At 45.8% G+C, this 21548-nt stretch overlaps 1 protein-coding gene and 2 pseudogenes across 1 annotated transcript; 1 reads left to right on the plus strand and 2 right to left on the minus strand.

The window, feature by feature from the left end:
- Positions 1-2301: 2301 nt before the first annotated feature.
- LOC123153582 (uncharacterized) lies at positions 2302-2866 on the minus strand (annotated as a pseudogene).
- A 1178-nt stretch (positions 2867-4044) lies between these two features.
- Positions 4045-6880, plus strand: LOC123148714 (exocyst complex component EXO70A1). The gene has a single exon (XM_044568204.1). It carries the CDS (start codon positions 4400-4402, stop codon positions 6437-6439), a length of 2040 nt encoding a protein of 679 aa, XP_044424139.1. The 5' UTR covers positions 4045-4399; the 3' UTR covers positions 6440-6880.
- Positions 6881-18682: 11802 nt separating this feature from the next.
- Positions 18683-21548, minus strand: part of LOC123153583 (G-type lectin S-receptor-like serine/threonine-protein kinase At2g19130) — a 28583-nt pseudogene continuing 25717 nt past the window's right edge.

Below are 21548 nucleotides of genomic sequence, written 5' to 3' on the forward strand. Positions count from 1 at the left end.
TAGCGTGTCAAGGGTGTTTGTCGATGTGTTTTTGTTGTGGTGTTGCATCGATGTAGTTTTGTTGTGGTGTTGCTTCATAGAGTAGTATGCATTTCATGTAACGCTTTTTCTTATTTTTCTCTCGTAAACAAGTGTGTAACAATTTTTTGTCTCAATGTTTCGCCCATAATTGGGTAATTCTCTTATGCTTAATTAATCGGTCGTGGGGCTTTGATCTCCTCTTTTGAAAAGAAAATGAAGTGGACAAGCCGTAAAGGATAAATCAGATTACACCATCTTGATTCCTGAGACTCATTCAAAGTTCCTAGTGCTAGAAAATGCAGGCTTTTGTGAAATCAACTTGCTTTTGAATATTTCTTTCAGGCTTCCATTGTACGAGTTCCGCCAGCCAACAGCACTGACGAATTCTCGAAGAGAAAAAAACAGCACTGACGAACTTTTTGCAAATCCTGCGAATTATTCCTGGATCAGAAAATACAACTGTGTCATCGACTTGTGACTTCATATAACACTGAATGCCAAGTACAGATCGGGGCCCAAAAACATCAGTTCGTGTCAACTTTTCTGGAGCACGGACAAAGATCACGGGCGAGAAATACAGGCGTGCGTACCATATGAACGCTTAAAATGCTTGAAGGTCCAAATTGAAGCAGACGGTGTTTCTGTTTCAGGCCATGCAACTTTATTTTTCTTGAACATGCATTACCGACATCATGATGGGCAATGAACTCCTCTTCTACAAAAATAAATAAATTATACTGTATACTTAAAAAAAGAAGTAAGTATGCATTATGCTTACTTGGTGCCTCTGATTATACAGCAAAACAATTTACTGTTCTCTCGACGATGCAACACAAAGCTCTAAACAATAAAGATAGAATTAGCAAATATTTGCAACGTTATGATCTCAAATTCTTAAGCCCTTGCATGATGATGGACGACACTAAATTATTTCTTAATAGCTACAACTAATTAAAAATGTTTGTGAAGTTTGATTATGAATACTTATAACATTTTTTTGGGTAGAACTGGAGTCCTTGTCAGCAAAGTGTCAAAAAAGAATCATGCCCAATCCAACTTCAAGGTCCCGTTTAGGGAGAACAATGTTGAATGATGATGCAACATCACCGGCGTACAAGGCACGAATTTCAGTGAATTCGTCTGTCAGGGGACACACACGGTATTTCAGTGAATTCTTCTGTCAGGGGACACACACGGTAAGAGTTGCATTGCAAAGTCACATGCCAGGTCAGTAAATTCAGGAGCTACCTGACTAGCTCACCAAGCACAGTACACTCTACACTTCTTCCTTTTGAATGGAATCGCTCATGCTCAGAGGCTAGCGGCGCACGATTTATCTGTAGAAAACATAAATAAGTATTACCAGTGTATATAATATATTACATCCGTATTCTTAGATTTATCTAGATATAGATGTATCTAACACTAAAAAGTGTCTAGGTACATCAGTACCTAGGTAAATCCAAGACTAGTAATTTGAGACGGAGAGAGTAAGGAACAGAAGTGTAAGTTAGTGCGTAAAAGAGAAGGAAAGAAAGATGTGGTAACAAAACTTTGAGGATAATCTTATTTCTTGCCTCATGTAGCCGATCAATTGGTCACTGTGATTTTTGCCACTAATGGTGATATACTTCCACGTAATTCACTGAATGTTGATAAAAACAACTAAATACCCACGTACTATCTCCATCCTGATTTATTGGTCTTTTAGTATTTTGTGCCGAATTTTGATCATGGATTTAGTTAACTAAATGTTAATGTATGTCACAAAAAATAGTATTATTGAAAATTATATTTAAATACAAATTCAATGATATAATTTTTTATGACATGCATTAACATTTTGTTAGTTAAACCTATGGTCAAATTTTGACACAAAATAAGAAAAGGACCAATAGATCAGGACGGAGGTAGTAAATTACAATCAATATTTGATGTGTACCAGACAAGTGATTACACATATTATGCTCCCCACATAAGTTCACTACAATGAATTGAGTATGCTGCTAGAGATAAGAATGCCAAGAGAATGGTCTAGGGGGAGGCGACCTCGATATGCTCCGAGGAAACACTTCGGTGTCCTCCTTCCCCACGATGTCAGCACAGGAGAAGTTCATGTTCTTCTTATGCTCCAGCATCTCTAACCATGGAGCCATTATTATGTCTCCCGCAAAACCGGGGTCATCAAAGGCTGGCTTGAGGAAAATTAAATCATTCTTGATTATCCAGTTGTCGCACAACACTTTACATCCAGTCTTTTCAAAGTTTCATCAAATGATGCTATTGCAATGTGGAAGCAGTGCGATGCAGCCCTGTCATTGCACCAACATTCTTGTCATTCGAGTTTCCGAGCTGTAAGCTTGCCGTCCTCCTAGTCATAGGCTTTGGCATGAAGGGGGTGCCCAACATTTTATCAAGGCCTTCGGCATTGTACTTCACATACTTGTTCGCATTGATGTCCTGCTCAACAAGCGGCCCGTAGTTCTGCATGAAGCTACGATAAACAGGCACTATAGCCTGCACCACAAGGTGGCACACCCTCTGCTGCAGATCCTTGTCTAGTGTGATCCAGGCGGACATGCTTCTGATACATCTCATCAAAGCTGGCGTTGAATGATTTGAGTCGTTGCTTCACCAAGTCTCTTGCTGTAGCCTGGCCCTTGGAGAACAAGATCAGACACTCCCTGCTCAGCGGGGGCGTACGTGTTCCTCGGCTCTCCCTTAGAAACAGTGCCGCGTAGTGGTAACCTATCGATCCGCGAACCGGTCCGAACGTCCGCTCTCTCACAAATCGAGTGAAGGAGGAGGGCTTTTGCGGTCGTCTGGATTGCTGCCACGCACTCATCCGACACCCCGGTCCCACCCGACCCACGCCCTCTTCCGCGTGAAGCGGTTGTCGCGTATTCGTGCCACTCGAGACTGCCAGCACCACATCCATTTCGTCCCAGACCGGACGCGACCTCACACTCTCGGGGGAGGTTTGGCGGTTGGCGTTGGAGACGCCCTAATTAGCTGGGTTTCTGAAAGTTAATTAAGGTCATGTGCTGGTATAGTCTGGTAATTAAGCAGCCAGCCAGCCACGCATGCTCAGCCAGAGTGTCCAACGCCAGTGGTGGTAGTACTACTAGCACAGTAGTGGTAGTAGTATTTATTTACCAGCAAGTAGAACGCAATGTGGAACCAGCACGCCGCTAGTCCAGAAGGTCAACTACAGCTAGCCTAAATCAGGAATTTGGACGCGACAGCCGCTCGCCGCTCGCCAGTCCGTTCCACGCTCCATCACCCTCTTTTGGAACTGACCGTGCTCACGTACACCGCGCACATCAGTCGGCGCACGGCGTACCGCTGGGTCAGCCGGTGGCGATGGCGATCACCAACCGTCCGGCCCGGCCATTAACTAAGTTTACTCCACCGGCCCCTTCAAAAAAAAAAAAGTTTACTCCACCGGCCGAACTCACGCCCAACCAACCCACATTGAAGCGCTCCATCGACTGCACGCCAACATGGCAGCGGCTTCGGCCGGGACAGAAGCTTCCGGTGCGTGCCGATCCACGTTGCTTCCACGGCATCCTTTCCTTTGTGGTATCAAGTTTCCCATGCCCCGTCGCATACAGACGTGAACTCCGCTGGCGTGCACCCACACCCAGGTAGACACGGCTCGGGTGCACCCAACCCAACTCGCTGGCGTGTCAGCGTGCGGGCGAGCAACAAAAGTGGCAAAGTAGCACCCCCACGCACAAAGCGGTGGCATCCATCCGTCCGTCCAATCCGAGTGCGCGTCCAGCAGAGAGAGCCTGGCCCTGGCGTGAGTGCGTGACAGATTGAAGTGAGCGTAGGCAGTAATTGCGGTGAAAGAAACTCGCAGGGACGCACGCACAGTGGTAAACATCAACGACGTAAACAACCTCGGAGCCGCCCTGACAGCAACCACAGACCGGAGCGGAGCAGGACCAGCGCGAGCCGAGCGGCGGAGGCCGGAGCGCGTGCCTTCAGTTTCGACTCTCCCTCCCTCGCTCCCGTGGAAAAACTCTCCCCTTTTCCGCCTCCCCCTTTCTTTCCAAGTCCAACCTAAACCTCAGCCCCGCTCCACCTCCCCCCGCCTCTGCCCCGCACGCCACACCACAGCACCCACCTCTCCGGACGGGCGCCCGTCGCCGTCGCCATCGCCTTTTCCCCCTCCCTCCCTCCCCGCGCCGGATAAGTAGTACGCACTCGCTTGCAAGGGACGCCGGACCTCGAGCTCCCACCGGCCGGCAGATTGATTCCTACACCAATTCCTGCGAGCCAGAGCGAGGGACAAGCCCGCCCGCGGCCGTGGGCGTCGAGCGGTCCGTCCGACGCGCATTCGGAGGGCGAGGCCGTGCGCTACCACCGGGGGATGGGGATGGATCAGGGGGCGGAGGAGGCGCGGCGGATGGCGAGCCTGCAGGCGGCGCGGAGCGCGCTGCGGGCCGGGGTGGAGCGGTCGCGGGCGCTGAGCCACGCGCTGGCGCGGACGGGGGCCCGGGTCGGGGAGATCCAGGCGCGGCTGGCGGCCACGGAGGCCGGGGTGCGCCCGATCCGCGCGCCGCGGGACGCGCTCGAGGGGGCCGGCCCCAACATCGACCGCGCCGTGGGGCCCGCCGCGGCCGTCCTCAAGGTGTTCGACGCCGTGCACGGCCTCGAGCCGCCGCTCCTCGCCGGGGCCGCCGCCCGGGAGGACCTCCCGGGCTACCTCGCCCTCGTCGCCCGCCTCGAGGAGGCGCTCCGCTTCCTCGCCGACAACTGCGGCCTCGCCGTCGACTGGCTCTCCGACATCGTCGACTACCTCGGCAAGCGCAGCCTCGCCGACCCTCGCTTCGTGGCCGGCCTCGCCGGGGCGCTCTCGAAACTCAAGGGCGTCCCCGCAGCCGACCTCGACGCCGGCCTCCTCACCGCCGCCCTCGACGTGCTCGAGGCCGAGTTCTGCCGCCTCCTCGCCGAGCACTCTGCTCCGCTCGCGATGCAGGAGGACCCCGACAAGGCCAAGCCCGCACCCGCCTCCATCACGCCGCCGAGGATCCCCGCCGCCGCCGTGCAGAAGCTGGGCCTCACCCTTGACCGCCTCGCCGCTAATGGGCGGCTCAGCTACTGCGTGGCGGCGTACGCCGACGCTCGCGGGGACACGGTGAGCGCCAGCCTCCACGCGCTCGGCCTGGATTACCTGCAAGACCAGACGCAGGATGCTCAGGCGCTGAGCCCGAGCGTCGAGCTCTGGGGCCGGCATTTGGAGTTCGCGGTGCGCCACCTATTGGAAGCTGAGCGGAAGCTCTGTGTTGCTGTCTTCGAGCGCTGGCCAGAAGCCGCGGCCGCTTGCTTCGCGGACATTGCGGCGCGCGCTGGAATTCTTGATTTCCTCAAGTTTGGCCGTGCCGTGGCTGATGCCAAGAAGGACCCCATCAAGCTCCTGAGGCTGCTTGATGTGTTTGATTCTCTCAGCAAGCTCAGATTGGACTTCAACCGGTTGTTTGGTGGAAAGGCATGCCTGGAGATCCAAAGCAGGACCAGAGAGCTTGTGAAGAGGGTGGTGGATGGCTCTGTTGAGATTTTTGAGGAGTTGCTGGTGCAGGTGGAGCTGCAGCGCAAGATGCCACCCCCAGCTGACGGCGGAGTGCCAGGCCTGGTTACCTTCGTCCCCAAGTACTGCAACCAGCTCCTTGGGGAGCAATATCGGCCTGTGCTCACACAAGTGCTCACCATCCACCGCAGCTGGCGCAAGGAGGCGTTCAACGACAAGATGCTCGTCGATGCAGTGCACAACATTGTTAAGGCCCTGGAGGCCAACTTCGACACATGGGCAAAGGCGTATGAGGATAAGACACTGTCATCTCTCTTCATGATGAACACACATTCGCACTTCTTCAAGCACCTGAAGAGCACTAAGATGGGGGAGATCTTAGGCGATGAGTGGCTCCGGGAGCATGAGCAGTACAAGGACTACTACTCGGCATTGTTTCTAAGGGAGAGCTGGGGAACGCTTGCGCCGCTGCTGAGCAGGGAGGGTCTGATCTTGTTCTCCAAGGGTCAGGCTACAGCAAGGGACTTGGTGAAGCAGCGGCTCAAATCGTTCAACGCCAGCTTCGATGAGATGTACCAGAAGCAGTCCGCGTGGATCATACCGGACAAGGATCTGCAGCAGAGGGTGTGCCACCTTGTGGTGCAGGCTATAGTGCCTGTTTACCGTAGCTTCATGCAGAACTACGGGCCGCTTGTCGAGCAGGACATCAGCGCGAGCAAGTACGTCAAGTACAGCGCTGAAGGCCTTGACAAGATGCTTAGCACCCTCTTCATGCCGAAGCTTAGGACTAGGAGGACTGCAAGCATGCAGATCAGAAACTCAAATGGCAAGATTGCCAGTGCAGTGACTGGGCTGCAGCGGAGTGCTTCAACATTGCAATAGCATCAGTTGAAGAAACTCCAGAAAGATTGGATGTACAGTAGTGTTGTGCAATAACTGAATAATCAAAGAATGATTTAATTTATTTCGAGCCAGGCGTTGAAGATCCCGGTTGTGCGGGAGACATAGTAATCGCTCGATGATAATAAGAGCTGCTGGAGCATAGTAAGAACATAGACTTCTCCAGCACTGACATAGTGGGGGGAGAAGGAAACTGAAATCTTTCCTCAGAGCATATGGATGCCCCCTTCCCCTAGATCATTATATTCGCATTCTTATCTCTAGCATTCATATACTCTATTTGTTTTAGGAAACTTATGTGTGGAGCATAAGATGTGTAATCAGTTGTCTGGTATATGTCAAAGATTGGTTGTAATTTAGGTGGGTATTTAGTTGTTTTTATCAATGTTCATTGAATTATATGGAAGTAAGTGTATTACTGCCTGTGACAAAAATGACTGATCAATTGACTGACTAACATGAGGCAAGAAAACAGTCTATCTTCGAAGTTTCGGTTCCACATGTTTCTTTCTTTCTCTTTACGCACTAACTTACCGTTTTGTTACCTATTATGTATATACTGCTACTTCTGTATGCTCTGTTCTACAGATAAATCATGCGCCCGTGTGCGGCGCTAGCCTCTGAACACGAGTGTTTCATGCGAAAAGAATTAGTGAACAGTTTACCTTGCTTGGTGAGCTAGTCAGGTAGCTCCAGAATTTACTGACCTGGCATATATATAACTTTGCAATGTAACCTGAATTTACTGACCTGGTATAGACTTTGCAATGCAACTGCTAACTGTGTGTGTCCAGTCACAGAAGAATGGACTGAAATTCGTACCTTGTACGCCGGTGATGGTTCTTCCTCAACGCGGTCTTGAATTTCAATTGAGCATGATTCTTTTTTGACACTTCGCTAACAAGGACTCCAGTTCTACCAAAAAAAAAGAGGAGATGTTGTCTCAGTATTTGTAATCGAATTTCACAACCACTTCTCATTTGTATAGCTACTAAGAAATTTGAGGGTCGACCATCATCATGAAGGGCTTAAAAATTGGGAAACTCTTACCATCACCCGGCAGATCGCAGCGTCCGCGTCCGCCACCTCCCCTGCCTTGCACGTGTCCCAGTGAGAGCTCACACACCATCCTTTGTCGAACGCGCTTCTGCAATAGGAGCTATGTTTTTGAAACATATGTGGTGTTGCAATGGTCTATGACAGGTATACGCTTTGCAACAAAATATCACTTACGAAATTTTTCTGCAACAAGACCTCGGTTGCAAAAAAAATTGCAACAAAAACCCAGTTGCAAAAAGATGCAAGAAAACAACTGTTGCAGAAAAATCCGGCAACAAGACATGTGTTGCAGAAGTAATCCTGCAACAAGACCTTTGTTGCAATGATGAAGGCACGTTTGAGCGCTCGATGTGGCTTTTAAAAAAAATCAGCCGGCGGACGCGTAGCACACCCCTTAAAAATTTGACGAAGTTGTAAATATTTGCTAATTCTGTCTTTTATTGTTTAGAGCTTTGCTGCTTGGTTGCAATATAAATGGCTGAATATGTATGCGGAAATGCTCTTTGTGCCGCGTCGACGAGAGAACCATAAATCTGTCTGTTGCATAATCAGAGGCACCAAGTAAGCTTAATGAGCTATAATTCATGTTAAACCATGTATCAGCCCCCACAAAAAAATCATACTGTAAGCACCAAAATAAGTATCATTGAATATTGAAGTATAGATGTATACTTACTTTTATTTTGTAGAAGATGAGTTCATTGCCCTTCATGATGTCGCAAATCGACAAAGATCATCCAGACCTGGCATATCTGCAACGACGCAGTGCTGGTAATTAGTTGCCTGGCCTGAAATAGAAACACCGTTTGCTTCAATTTGGACCTTAGAGCGTGTACAATGTGTTGAGTCTTAAGAATGACCCAACACATATATTGTCTATGAAAGGTACATTTCTGTGAGCAAATACTTCCTAAGAGTGTGTCTGTGCTCATCGTCACTCAATCTCCTTAAATTTCTGTCACTTGCGAACTAAGATACGTGGTTCCCTCATCGCCACCAAATTCCCCTAAATTCATTGTCCCTTGCAAAGTAAGATACGCCGTTCCAAGAACTGATTCAAAGTAGATTTCTGTCAACACAATACGTCTCCTCTTTCTTCCTTTTTTCCCTTATTTATGCACGAGACCAACTAGTTTAGACACGGTACGACTACATTATGATTCATAAATTAGCATTATGTTTTATACATCATTCAATCAGACAAATAAGATGAACATGCCATAATTTTACCACATGGTACATCAAGCATCACATACAAGGAAACATAAACAACAACTTGAAGAAACATCATATGCAACATCACCACAATCCTTGACCATGTCAAATCATGGACATACCTTCAATCGTCGTGAGAAAGATGCCCTTGCAGACCACCTTCCAAGGCCGCCGCCCTGGCATCCAGGATCCCGCGCCCACTCGTACCGCTACCCGACACCAAGGCCACCAGCCACCGTGGGACGGGACCGAAAGGCACCTCCTTTCACATCCCCGGGAACCCCTACCCCACTTCCATGACCGGAACAAGGGGAAGACCAACCACATCGGAGAACCCTAGGCCAGACCCATTAGATCTGGATGAGTACAAGCATCGACGGCATCCACGACGGGAAGACACCTCCTTACCACATCCCCATGAGCTCTGGGCTCTGGTCGTCCAACCATGATCGGCATGGGGAGGAGTCACGCCCACAAGCCCCTAGGTCGTCCTGCTGGATCTAGGCGAGGTCAGTTACCCAAGGCTTCTGCCCCGACTAGATCTGGCCAAGGGAAAGCAACATAAGGTGGACGACAGGCCACTACCTTGATCACGACGGTCGCACCCGTCTTGGCCGTGGCCCCCAAGCGTGAGGGTGGGGGGCACCCCCAGCAACGGCGCAAGCGAACACTGGACGAAGTAGGAGACTCCTTTAGGTGCCTTGATGGAGGCACAAGAGCGGAGAAGAAGGCCCTCCGCCACCGTCTGCCGCTAGGGCTTTGCCCGGCGGCTCCGAGCAAGGGAAGGACGGGGAAAGGCCTGTGGCGGCGGGGATGGGTCGTCGCCGATTTAGGGTTTTTTCCAGCCCGGATGCCGTATTATAAAGAACATATATGGCACATTTTACTAACACGCATCTCAAAGCTATTAGAGATGCTCTTAGTGGAGCCAAAAGTAAATATGTGGGGCCATCATTGGAACTTTCCTGGCAAATTCCTGCTGCCATATTTGCGACGAAGATATTAGCGGAGACTTCCTGGAAGTTTCAAGATTACGTCTTTGTTGTTCTCAAGTGGTCATACTTTTCTCGGAACCAACACTTCCACGTGGCATCACATTATTGGAAGTAACTTAGGTAGATCTAACCCAAATAACTTAGGTAGACCTAGCGGCCCAGTTGCTTCGTCCCGGGGCCGCGTCCCTAGCGGCCCAGTTGAGCACGGCCCATGAGAGTGGGCGTGGGGAAGAGTGGTCGTGTCGCCCCCATTGTGGTGTTGTAACCGTCTGCGCACGCGCGGGGCTGGGCTGTGCTAGCTCGCGTGCTGCTCGCTAGAAACGCTCGAATCAGACATTTCTAGCCAGCTAGACCGACTCGGGCGCAAAAGCTGGCCCCGACGTAGGACGTGGTGCAGGGGCTTCGGGCGGAGATGGTGGGAAACGGAAATCGGCGGAGGCGGGTTGGCCCGCTTAATATACCCTACCCCCATTTACTCACTCACCCCCGCTCTAGGAAAAGCCATCCTCTGTTCTTGGCACCGATGACGACGATGACTCAGATCTGTGATAGCGGCGGCAACATTAGCAGGACTCTTTGGCAATGGTAGTTGCTTCTCCCCTTCTTCTTCAACTCTGTCCTGCCATCCTCGTTCCTCTGTTAGGTCGTTCATTAGGACTGTTTACGGTCGATTGCACCATTACTGACCGCACCATGGATGTCGCTTAGGTTGTGGATGAACTGATGAAGCTTGTAGTTCAGGCAGCATCGTCGATAGCTATGGTTCAGGCCTGGATCTTGTTGGTCTGTAAGAAAGTTGTTCATCAGAATGACAAATCTCTAATCCGGTATGGTCCGACGTTAATCCGGAATCAGGAGAGGATAGTGAATCTGATCTACAGCAAAAATGGCAACGACACAAAGGCTCTGTGGATGCTTCAAATGAAAAGAGCATCTTTCACAAGGCTTGTGCAGACATTCAGGAGCAGGGGCTGCTACAAGATAGCATCCACACCACTGTGGAAGAGCAAGTTGCCATGTTCCTCCATGTTGTAGATCATAACCAGAGGTTCATTGTATGCGCAACACATTTTTTTTACTCGTGAACATATCTGAAATCGTGAACTTTTTTCAAATTCTTGAATATTTTTACAGATTTTGAACATTTTCTAAATCATGAACATGTTTTGAGTTCATCAACATTTTATACTATTTGCAAAATAAAAATTCTAAACATTTTATAAACATTTTTCTTGAATAGGCGAATATTTCTAGAATCGACGAACATTTTTTTGGAAATTGGTGGGACAATTTTCAAATTCACGAATGTTTTTTGATTTAACGAACATTTTTTGAATCAATAACCTATTTTGTAACTCACGAGCAGTTTTTGAATTTTGAGATATTTTTCAATTCATGAACATTTTTTTAAATTGGCGATTTTTTTCAATTTCATTAACATTTGTTAATACAAGAAGTTTTTAAAAAAATCATGAATTTTTTTGACTTCCCGAACATTCTTTTTCAAAATTGCGAACATTTTCTGAATCCACAAACATTTATGAAATATTAAAAATTTTATTAAAAAATTCGCATTTTTTATTTTTGGAATATTGAAGTCCCAAATTACTTAAAGTAGAAAAAATAAATACCAAAAATAAAAACAAAATTTAAAAAACAGGCCATCGGACATGAACCGGCCCAGACAGGCGCTCTATGTCTTCTCCCAGCTCGTGTAGTATAGAAGTTTCGTACTACATGGGCCGGCCTAGGAGGGGCCTCCCCTGTGTGAACTGTTTTTTTAATCACTTACGGGTGGTATTGACGGGTAATATTATACAACTTTGGGGGCAATTTCAGTGACATACTGCGAGAAGCAATAGGCCCAATATTATTAGGTATAGATAGATATAGATATAGATAGATATAAATATAAATAGATATAGATATAGATAGATATAAATATAAATAGATATAGATATAGATAGATATAGATATAAATACAGATTTCTAAAGTGGACTTTTATTCATTATACGTTGTATGCATCCCAGTTCACAGGTGCATATTTCATTTATCACTTCTTTAATCTGCCAGAGATAGAGGGAAACAACTGGTTCCAATAGGTCCAAGTAAAAATGTCGTGGTACTAGTTCTAGACGGGTGATCAATAATATATAAATCCTCACAAAATGAAAGATATAAAATTGCAGGTCAAATCATTATTGATATTTCTACTTCTATCGTGATCATGGTAAATCAACCGCAGAAGAGATCTCATCGTTCAGACAAGACTTCGTCCAACCAGTGGCGGAGCCCTTCAAATAAAAATTCATTCAGGTCCAACCCTTTCTTGTCTGCCTCTCACAGCCTCTCTTGTAACCGTATAACTATGTTTGGTATGTGTTGCTATACTTAATACTCCCCCGTCCGAAATTATTTGTCGCATAAATGAATAAAAATGAATGTATCTAGAATTAAAATATATCTAGATACATCCATTTTCCTGATAAGTAATTTCCAACAGAGGGAGTATATCTACAGAGTATCCAGGAGAGAGTAAACATAAGTTTCAGGCGGTGGCTCATTCTCAGTTTCTCACTGTTATAGAAAGTATGTTAACATGGTGAAAATGCAACTCTGGCACCTGGAGATGCACTGATGTTCATGTGATCTCATAGGAGTATGCAGACGAGACATTCAGGCCATGCCACTTGATACAGTATAAATCAAAAGCCACTACTAATTTCATTGATATCACAGATGGAAAACTCATCCATGTGCCCATACAGAGGTGGAGCGTGACACAAAACACAGGAGGGGCCAGATTCAAGTAGGAGTATAAGTAAATAACGTGGCCTTTCTAATTTTGTAAACATAGAATAGTTAGAGAAGTGTTGGATAAGGAACAGAAGAGCTAGAAACATTTTAGGAAAAATAAGTGGAGATTTTTTTTTTAGAGTCAAACGAATTGAAGAGCTAGGTACGAGTTTTTTTCCTGAAGGTTGGAGAGCTTTTTTAGTTGTTGGGGAGCTTTTTAGGTGCAAAAAAGATTGGGGAGCTTTTTTTAGCGAGTTAAATACATTACATGTGCCTAATTTGTCCGGCGCGATCAGTTTGATTCCTAAACTTGAAAAATACATAAAAGTGGTGCCGTAACTTGTCTAGACGTTCAAGTTTAGACATTACATGTGGCCCAGCGACAGGCTGACATGCCACGCGGGCACTCGATATGTCGGCATACCTCCAATGGCACATTATTTTGAACGCTTAGACAAGTTATGACACCATTTTTGTGTATTTTTCAAGTTTTGACATCAAACTGACCGCGCCGGACAAGGTAGGCACTTGTAGTCTATATAACTCTTTTTTAGCTGTTGGAGTTATGTTTTTTAAGAGGTAATATCACTAGTAGTTATAGAACTTGCGTTGCATGTTCAATTTGATACTAAAATTTTAAAAATACGGATTATAGTAATCTAATTTGTTGTTTGGTGTAAATACGGTGCTTTGTACTGTATCCGGACGTACAACAGCCAGCCTGTGTGGCATGCCAGTATGGGGTGGCCCACATGTCTTTGGGTGGGAGTAAAAAAAATCAGATAACTCCCTGAATTATTTTAATTACATAAAAAAGCCTAGGTGAGACTCACTGTCAGTGAACAGTATACAAGAGAAAAATAAGAGGTGGCGGGGATCGATCCCAAGGCCTACGGAGGGCTAGCACACTGTCAACAACCGTGCCCAATGACATCCGAGATATGCAAACGATAACGAGGTTTTATATGCTGTCAGCTCTAATGTTCTATAATCACTGCAGCCCATTAGATTATGCGCCTTTGAATTTTGTTTAGAAATTTGTATGTAAATTATGATCTCAGTAGTAAAAATAATGTTTAAATTTCCGCGTGTTATATTGTAAATACAAACGAAATAAATTTCTTTCCAAACTGTTCATGTATTATTTAAAAATATTTATATATTTAAAAAATATAGTTATGACTTAGATTTGTTTTGTATAATCTAAATAATACAAATATTTGTAAAATTACAATTCAGAAACATTAAGTTAACTATACAAACATTTCAATAATTATACACACATTTGTACAGTTCAATATTCGTACAAATATTCATAATTTAAAATTTAGACTGTTGACATGAATATTCAGTCGTGTCTAACATAACACACATGTTTATATTTAAAAGTCTTATTCATTAATCATCCTTTGTATATGTAATATCCTTTAACACATAAATATTTGTACATAATTTTATTACTTATGTTTTAAGAATATCTTAAAAAGTTTCTTAAATCATTTTATTACTTATGTTTTACTAAATATTATTTATATAATACATGGGCTTATATTTTTTTATTAACTAATCATCTTCTGTATGCATAATATTTTGACAGGCAAATATTTGAACATAACTTTATTACGCTTTACAAATATCGTAAAGGAAATAGTGTGTGCAAAATGGGCCACAGTATGTGCAGTCCATTTAAGCTCCACATGCATCCTGGTTCAAAAAATATTGTTATCCACATTAGACAATAGAGCTTGAAAGGTGTAGTAGCTATATTGGCTTGTATTCTACTCGTTGATCATGGGTTCGAGACCTAGCGGCTCTATTTTTTATGTTAATTTTCTAATCTATGAGTAGTACAGTTTTTGTATCATATTTTTCAATTTTAATTTCACAAATATTTGTATTATTTTTAATTATAAATTTTTTTTGTAATATGTATATCATAATTTACGTACAAAATACTTAAAAAAATTAAAGGCGCAAAATGAGCTGCACTGATCATAGCCCATTAGTGCTGATAGGCCCACCTGTTTAACGAAAGGATATAAGACGTAGTTATCCGTTCAAAGCATTGTGTATCATTTGTCGGGCTGGTACACAGGGTGTGCGCACCTACATCAGGTCGACGGTTTGAACCCCACCAGCTCCTAATTTTCTCTTGTTCATATGTTCCTGATACGGTAAAAAGCATCGTATTTGCATTAAACAACAAGTTAGATGACCATAAATTCATATTTTTTAACATTTTAGCACTAAACTGAACATTACCTCTTTTTTTAGTGAACCTGTTGGAGTTTTTAGTTCTTTTTTTGAGAAATTGTTCGAGTTTTTTTTTTGAGGGGAACTTGCAACTTTATTTAAAGTTTAAACAAAGGTTGGGACCTCGTCCGCTACAACTCGAATGATGCAGTCTGGAGAAAAATCATAAAATAGCGAGCTATTGTTGCGCACCCCCTCTCTAGCTAAGCCATGCGCCGCCCCATTAGCAGAGCGCCTTACCCACGTGATTTTGATCTCTTGCCTCGTCCTCAGCATCTCCTTATCTCTTCGACAACCGGGCCAAATGTCGACAGGTTCCTGCCATCACCCCGTAGCATGGCCACCACCTCCTGACTATCCAGCTCGACATGTAGCCGTTGCACGTCCATAGATATCGCCATCTAATTTTCTCTTGTTCATATGTTCCTGATACGGTAAAAAGCATCGTATTTGCATTAAACAACAAGTTAGATGACCATAAATTCATATTTTTTAACATTTTAGCACTAAACTGAACATTACCTCTTTTTTTAGTGAACCTGTTGGAGTTTTTAGTTCTTTTTTTGAGAAATTGTTCGAGTTTTTTTTTGAGGGGAACTTGCAACTTTATTTAAAGTTTAAACAAAGGTTGGGACCTCGTCCGCTACAACTCGAATGATGCAGTCTGGAGGAAAATCATAAAATAGCGAGCTATTGTTGCGCACCCCCTCTCTAGCTAAGCCATGCGCCGCCCCATTAGCAGAGCGCCTTACCCACGTGATTTTGATCTCTTGCCTCGTCCTCAGCATCTCCTTATCTCTTCGACAACCGGGCCAAATGTCGACAGGTTCCTGCCATCACCCCGTAGCATGGCCACCACCTCCTGACTATCCAGCTCGACATGTAGCCGTTGCACGTCCATAGATATCGCCATTTGCACTGCGCTTTTTGCCGCCAGAATCTCCGAAAGCTGGGGGTGCCGGCACCTGGGAAGCATATTGCAGCCCCTCCTCTAAAGGCACCATGGTGATCCCTAAGGACCACTCCTCCTCCCCCTTGTCATCTGTTCGTGACGTCGCTCCATCCGCGTTAGCCTTGATCCAGCCCGGGTCCGGTGGACTCCATCGTTCCGATCGCCTTTGCTCCTTCACCATCGCCTCCTTGGAGTTAACTTGACGCCATTCATGGATATGAGTATGAACTTTTTCTGCCAACTCTCGAGCATCTTGGATCCTTCTTCCGTCCCTAGTATCATTGCGCGCGCACCACAGCCCGTACAATGCCTGGATCATTGTTTCCCGCTCAGCTCCGCCCGCTTCCGCCAGCCACTCCTTGAACCACGCCACCAGAACAGCCAGGGATCCATCCATCACCGGTGGCATGACGACCGGCTCCGCCATGCGCTCGCACAAATGTTTCCAGAATAGCATGGAGTGGGGGCACACCCAAAATCGGTGGTGTATTGTTTCTTCCCTCCCACATGCGCAGCAGAATACCCCAGGCTTGATACGTCGACGATGTAGCTCGGTTCCAACAGCGAGGCCATTCTTCAGAAGCCTCCAGGTATGTATCTTAGCCTTCCTCGGTGCATTAGTGTCCCATAGGGCGAGCCAAGCCTTGTGTTCATTGCTGGGCATCGACGATCCCGGCTGTCCGGTATTCGTGTCCCGCAAGCTCAAACCAAAGTGGTAGGCTGACTTGACAGTAAACTCACCGTTCTTAGTAAAGTTCCATGCCATATAATCTTGCATGTTCGGCCCCCCCACTACTATGTGCCTGATATCCTCAATATCTCCCGGTGTAAACATGAGCTGCAGCTTGTCCATGTCCCATGCATCCCCAGGTTCGTTTAACAAGTGCCGTATTTGTGTGATCCCTGGAATGAATTGCTGCCCGAGCGGTTGGAGGCTGCCTTGACGCGGAATCCAGTTATCGTGGTGGATTTTGATGGATGCACCATTCCCAACACGCCACACTATGCCCTCCCTCAAAAGCTCTCTGCCATATATGATGCTTCGGAAAGTGAAGGAACCACCATTCGGGCAAGTTGCATTCATGATTGATCCCTCCGGGAAGTATCTTGCCTTAAGAACCCGTGCGCACAATGAGTTTGGGTACTGAAGTATTCGCCATGCTTGCTTCGCAAGAAGAGCTTGGTTAAACACCGCCGTATCCCGAAAACCCATTCCTCCTTCCCTTTTCGCCTTACACATTTTCTTCCAAGCCAACCAATGCACCTTCCTCTCTCCATTTGCCTCTCCCCACCAGAAGTTAGACGAGATCGAATTCAGGTTCCGGCACATGTTCTTGGTGAGGTGGAAACAACTCATAGTGAGAGTCGGTGTGGATTGTAGGCCTGACTTAACAAGAACTTCTCTTGCCGCCTTAGACAATCCTTGTCCCTTCCATCCCGAGACCTTACCCGCTGAACTTTCCTTGACATACTTAAACGTCCCATCTTTGGATCTACCAACCAGTGTTGGCAGTCCTAGATATTTCTCACTCAACGCTTCAGAGTTGATTCCAATGGTACGTTGAAGTTCAGCCTTGCGTGCATTTCCACATCCTTTCCCAAAGAATATAGATGATTCGTGAAGATTAACTTTCTGCCCCGAGGCCTCCTCATAAACCTGCAAAATATCCCTTAATGCCTCAAAATTGCTACTCTTCCCTTCGAGGAACACAATACTGTCATCTGCAAAAAGAAGGTGTGTGATATGGGGGCCAGTGCCGCCAAAAGACACTCCTTTGAGACTGTTATCCTGCTGGGCTGCTTTCAACAGCGCCGAGAAGCCTTCCACACAGAACAAAAACAAATATGGAGACAGCGGATCACCTTGTCGCAAGCCTCTAGAGGGAAGAAAGCCTCTCGAGAAACCACCATTTAATTTAACCGAGAACCTGGCAGAAGTGACACACCTCATAATCATGCGGATCCAGGGTTGAGCGAAACCAAATCTACCCAGCACCTGCTCCAAAAAAATCCACTCCACCCGGTCGTACGCCTTCATCATATCCAACTTTACTGCACAGAGTGGTGTCTTCCTCCGTCGGACCCTAATCGCATGTGTGCATTCGTATGCCACCAACACATTATCTGTCATGAGCCGTCCCGGAACGAATGCACTCTGTTCCTCAGAAATGAGCACCGGAAGGATAACCTTGAGCCTGTTAGCAAGTACCTTAGTGGCAATCTTATACAGCACATTGCATAGACTAATCGGCCGAAACTGGGTCAGAAGATCCGGAGAGTTTACTTTAGGAATCATCACAATCACCGTATCATTAAAAGAATCAGGGGTAACTTCGCCCGAAAGAAAACCTCTAACCGCGGAACACACGTCTGCTTTTAACAGTGACCAGTGTCGCTGATAAAATAGAGCTGGCAACCCATCTGGGCCGGGCGCCTTTGTAGGCCCCATCTGGAAGAGAGCCCGCTGAATTTCGTCATCCGATATAGGGGCCATTAACTTGTTATTCATCTCCTCAGAAATTACCGGGACAAAATGATTGAGAAGTCTCTCCGCATGTGTTGACCCTTCTGACCTGAACAACTTTTCATAGAAGGAGCCCGCCAACTCCCTCATTCCTTCATCATCCGTGCACCTACTGCCGTTCTCCCTTACCAGCGCCTTGACAGTGTTCTTTCGCTTACGATGAGACGCCCGGTTCTGAAAATACTGCGTGTTCCGATCTCCCGCCTTTAGCCATTCGAGTTTTTTAGGTGGAAAGGATTGGAGAGATTGGAGGTTGGTATTGCATTGTACGTCTCGGCCACTACGGAGCACTGCCCAGTACGTCAAAACCCAGCCCACAATGTAGCAAAAGGAGCTCTCTTTTTTAAGGGTAGCAAAAGGAGCTTATGACTGAAATCACTAATTGAGAAGTGCACTTCCTTTGCTTGGTAGCTCCATAGAAGGATTGGGATCACGTTGAATGCGAGCTTTAAGCCATAGCTTCGAGGTGTCTTGGTATGGGGGGCATCCTGATCTCAACTAGCCCTTGAAGAATCTGAACTACCTGTCCCATTGTTGGTCGATCAAGCTCATGGTGTTGGATGCACCAACATGCAACCTTGCAAGCCAGTTCAGCCTCAACCAAATTAAGATCATCATGTAACGTTTGATCTATCAAACTCCCGACGTCTCCTTCAAGAAGCTTGTGTGCAGCATGAACAGGGAAAGAAACATCAAGGTCGCCACTGCTAGAATATGATGCACTTGAGTTCTCCTTTCCAGATATAATTTCAAGCAACATCATCCCATAGCTATACACATCGACTTTTGGTGTAACAGCAACGCCACTGATCCATTCAGGTGCAAGGTACCCTGCAGTTCCTCTGATTGTAGTCAGTACTCGGCTGAATTCCCTTCCCAAAAGCTTCGCCATCCCAAAGTCTGCAACTTTGGGAATAAATGAATCATCAAGAAGTATGTTTTCTGGCTTAATATCGCAGTGTATGATGCAGTCTCGACATCCCTCATGCAAGTAGGCTAAACCTCGAGCAACCCCTATGGCTATCTGATATCTAATAGTCCAACTCAATATTGTTGAATTGTTTCGAAATAAATGGACATCAAGAGAGCGATTTGACATGTGTTCATAAACAAGCAACCTCTTGGAACCCTCACAACAGAAACCAACAAGCTTAACTAAATTGATGTGCTGGATAGCTCCAACTGAGCTCACTTCAGCTCTGAATTGCTCCTCTCCTTGAGAAGCACCGTCAAGCCTTTTCACTGCTATAGCTACCGAGTCATTTAAAACCCCCTTGAATACAGAACCAAAACTGCCCGCACCCAACTTATCTTTGAACTTTGTTGTGGCATGCTGTAAATCAGTGTATCTAAATGCAATGATTCTGTTACAACCTTGAACACCATCCAGTATATGGCTAGAGCTCTTACTTCTGTTTCTCAAAATCTTTATCAGGAGAACAAGTGCAAATAAACCTATAGCAGAAATGCCTGTACCAATTGCAACTCCAATAACAATCCCCTTTCTGTTGTTTTCTAATCTGTTGAAATCTTTAGCAGAAATACAAAGGTAAAGAGTTCCTCCGGTTGTACTTGTAGTCTCACTACATTGTAGCGCTCTTATGCTGAGCAATTCATTATGCCAGACAGAACATCTTCCATCGTTGAAGGAATATGCGGTGCAAGAGCAATTACTCAGGCAAACTTGTGCGCACTCACTGGCGCTTGTAGCAGCTTCGAGTTTTGGGACATTCTCAGGCATGCAACTCAACGCATGGCAAAGAGTAGAACTTGTCTGTTGTATGAGATGTGCTTTTGTTGCTAATGCAGTCTAACGGATTATTTCTGGAGCACCCACTTGTTCGATCTTCTATTTCCCAATCCTGGGGGGATGTTATGCTGAAGCCCTCCATGCAATTGCAATGTGGAGGCGCATTCTCGTTGCAAATTGTGAAAGGTCCACAAATTGCGTAGACATCACACTGAAGTTTTGGTTGGACAAAGGCCAGTATCCAATCCTGGGAACCGTCCAACCAAATGAACTGTTTTAATCGACCTAACACGTCAACTACAAAACGAGTAACCATAGATTCATTGACAAAGTTAATTGTTAAATACTTCTCTTGGTCATTGTTGACAAATGTTATGATGGAAACAGGGTTCTTTGCTGTCATCTCTAGAATTAAGGCAAAGTATTTGTCGTTCCATACACCGGTTGACCAATATGGTATGGATGAGTTCAATGGTGTAAGCAAGAACTGATCGGCACCACTGGGGTCTAACGTATGACAGTACACGCCGGTAGCTAGGTCCATCAAGTTCTTCCAAGAGACGATCTGACAGTTCAAGCCAGTGACCTTGTCCGGTCCAAGCCTTGCCCCAGGGAAAAGTGTATCTGTGGGGTGATCAAAGCTCTGCCACAGAACCTCTGCTGAGTTTGAAGAGTCTGTCAGGATGAGATTTCCACTACTCAAAAGCATAGCAGTGGTGCTATTTCTTGTGATGTTTGCTTGTGTGCTCCAGATTATAGACTTGGTGGACTGGTTTAAGATGACAAGGTTGTCATCATGGGAGATTGTGAGCTCTAGTGCGGTGGTGCTCTTGATTGGTGTATCCCTATTTGCGACCCATGCAGAAGTAAACTTGGGGATTGTATTGAACCATATGCCAAGGTACCAGTTGGTGGTGTCTTGGGAGGGTTTGTGATGTCTACTACACAACCTTCTTCTTGTAGACATTGTTGGGCCTCCAAGTGCAGAGGTTTTTAGGACAGTAGCAAATTTCCCTTAAGTGGATGACCTAAGGTTTATCAATCCGTAGGAGGCATAGGATGAAGATGGTCTCTCTCAAGCAACCCTGCAACCAAATAACAAAGAGTCTCTTGTGTCCCCAACACACCCAATACAATGGCAAATTGTATAGGTGCACTAGTTTGGCGAAGAGATGGTGATACAAGTGGTATATGGATAGTAGATAAAGGTATTTGTAATCTGAAAATATAAAAACAGCAAGGTAACTAATGATAAAAGTGAGCGTAGACGGTATTGCAATGATAGTAAACAAGGCCTAGGGTTCATACTTTCACTAGTGCAAGTTCCCTCAACAATAATAACACAATTGGATCACATAACTATCCCTCAACATGCAACAAAGAGTCACTCCAAAGTCACTAATAGCGGAGAACTAACGAAGAGATTATGGTAGGGTACGAAACCACCTCAAAGTTATTCTTTCCAATCAATCCATTGGGTTATTTCTATAATTGTCACAAATAGCCCTAGAGTTCGTACTAGAATAACACCTTAAGACACACATCA

This window comes from Triticum aestivum, chromosome 7A (assembly GCF_018294505.1).
Source record: "Triticum aestivum cultivar Chinese Spring chromosome 7A, IWGSC CS RefSeq v2.1, whole genome shotgun sequence".
NCBI classification, from domain to species: Eukaryota; Viridiplantae; Streptophyta; class Magnoliopsida; order Poales; family Poaceae; genus Triticum; species Triticum aestivum.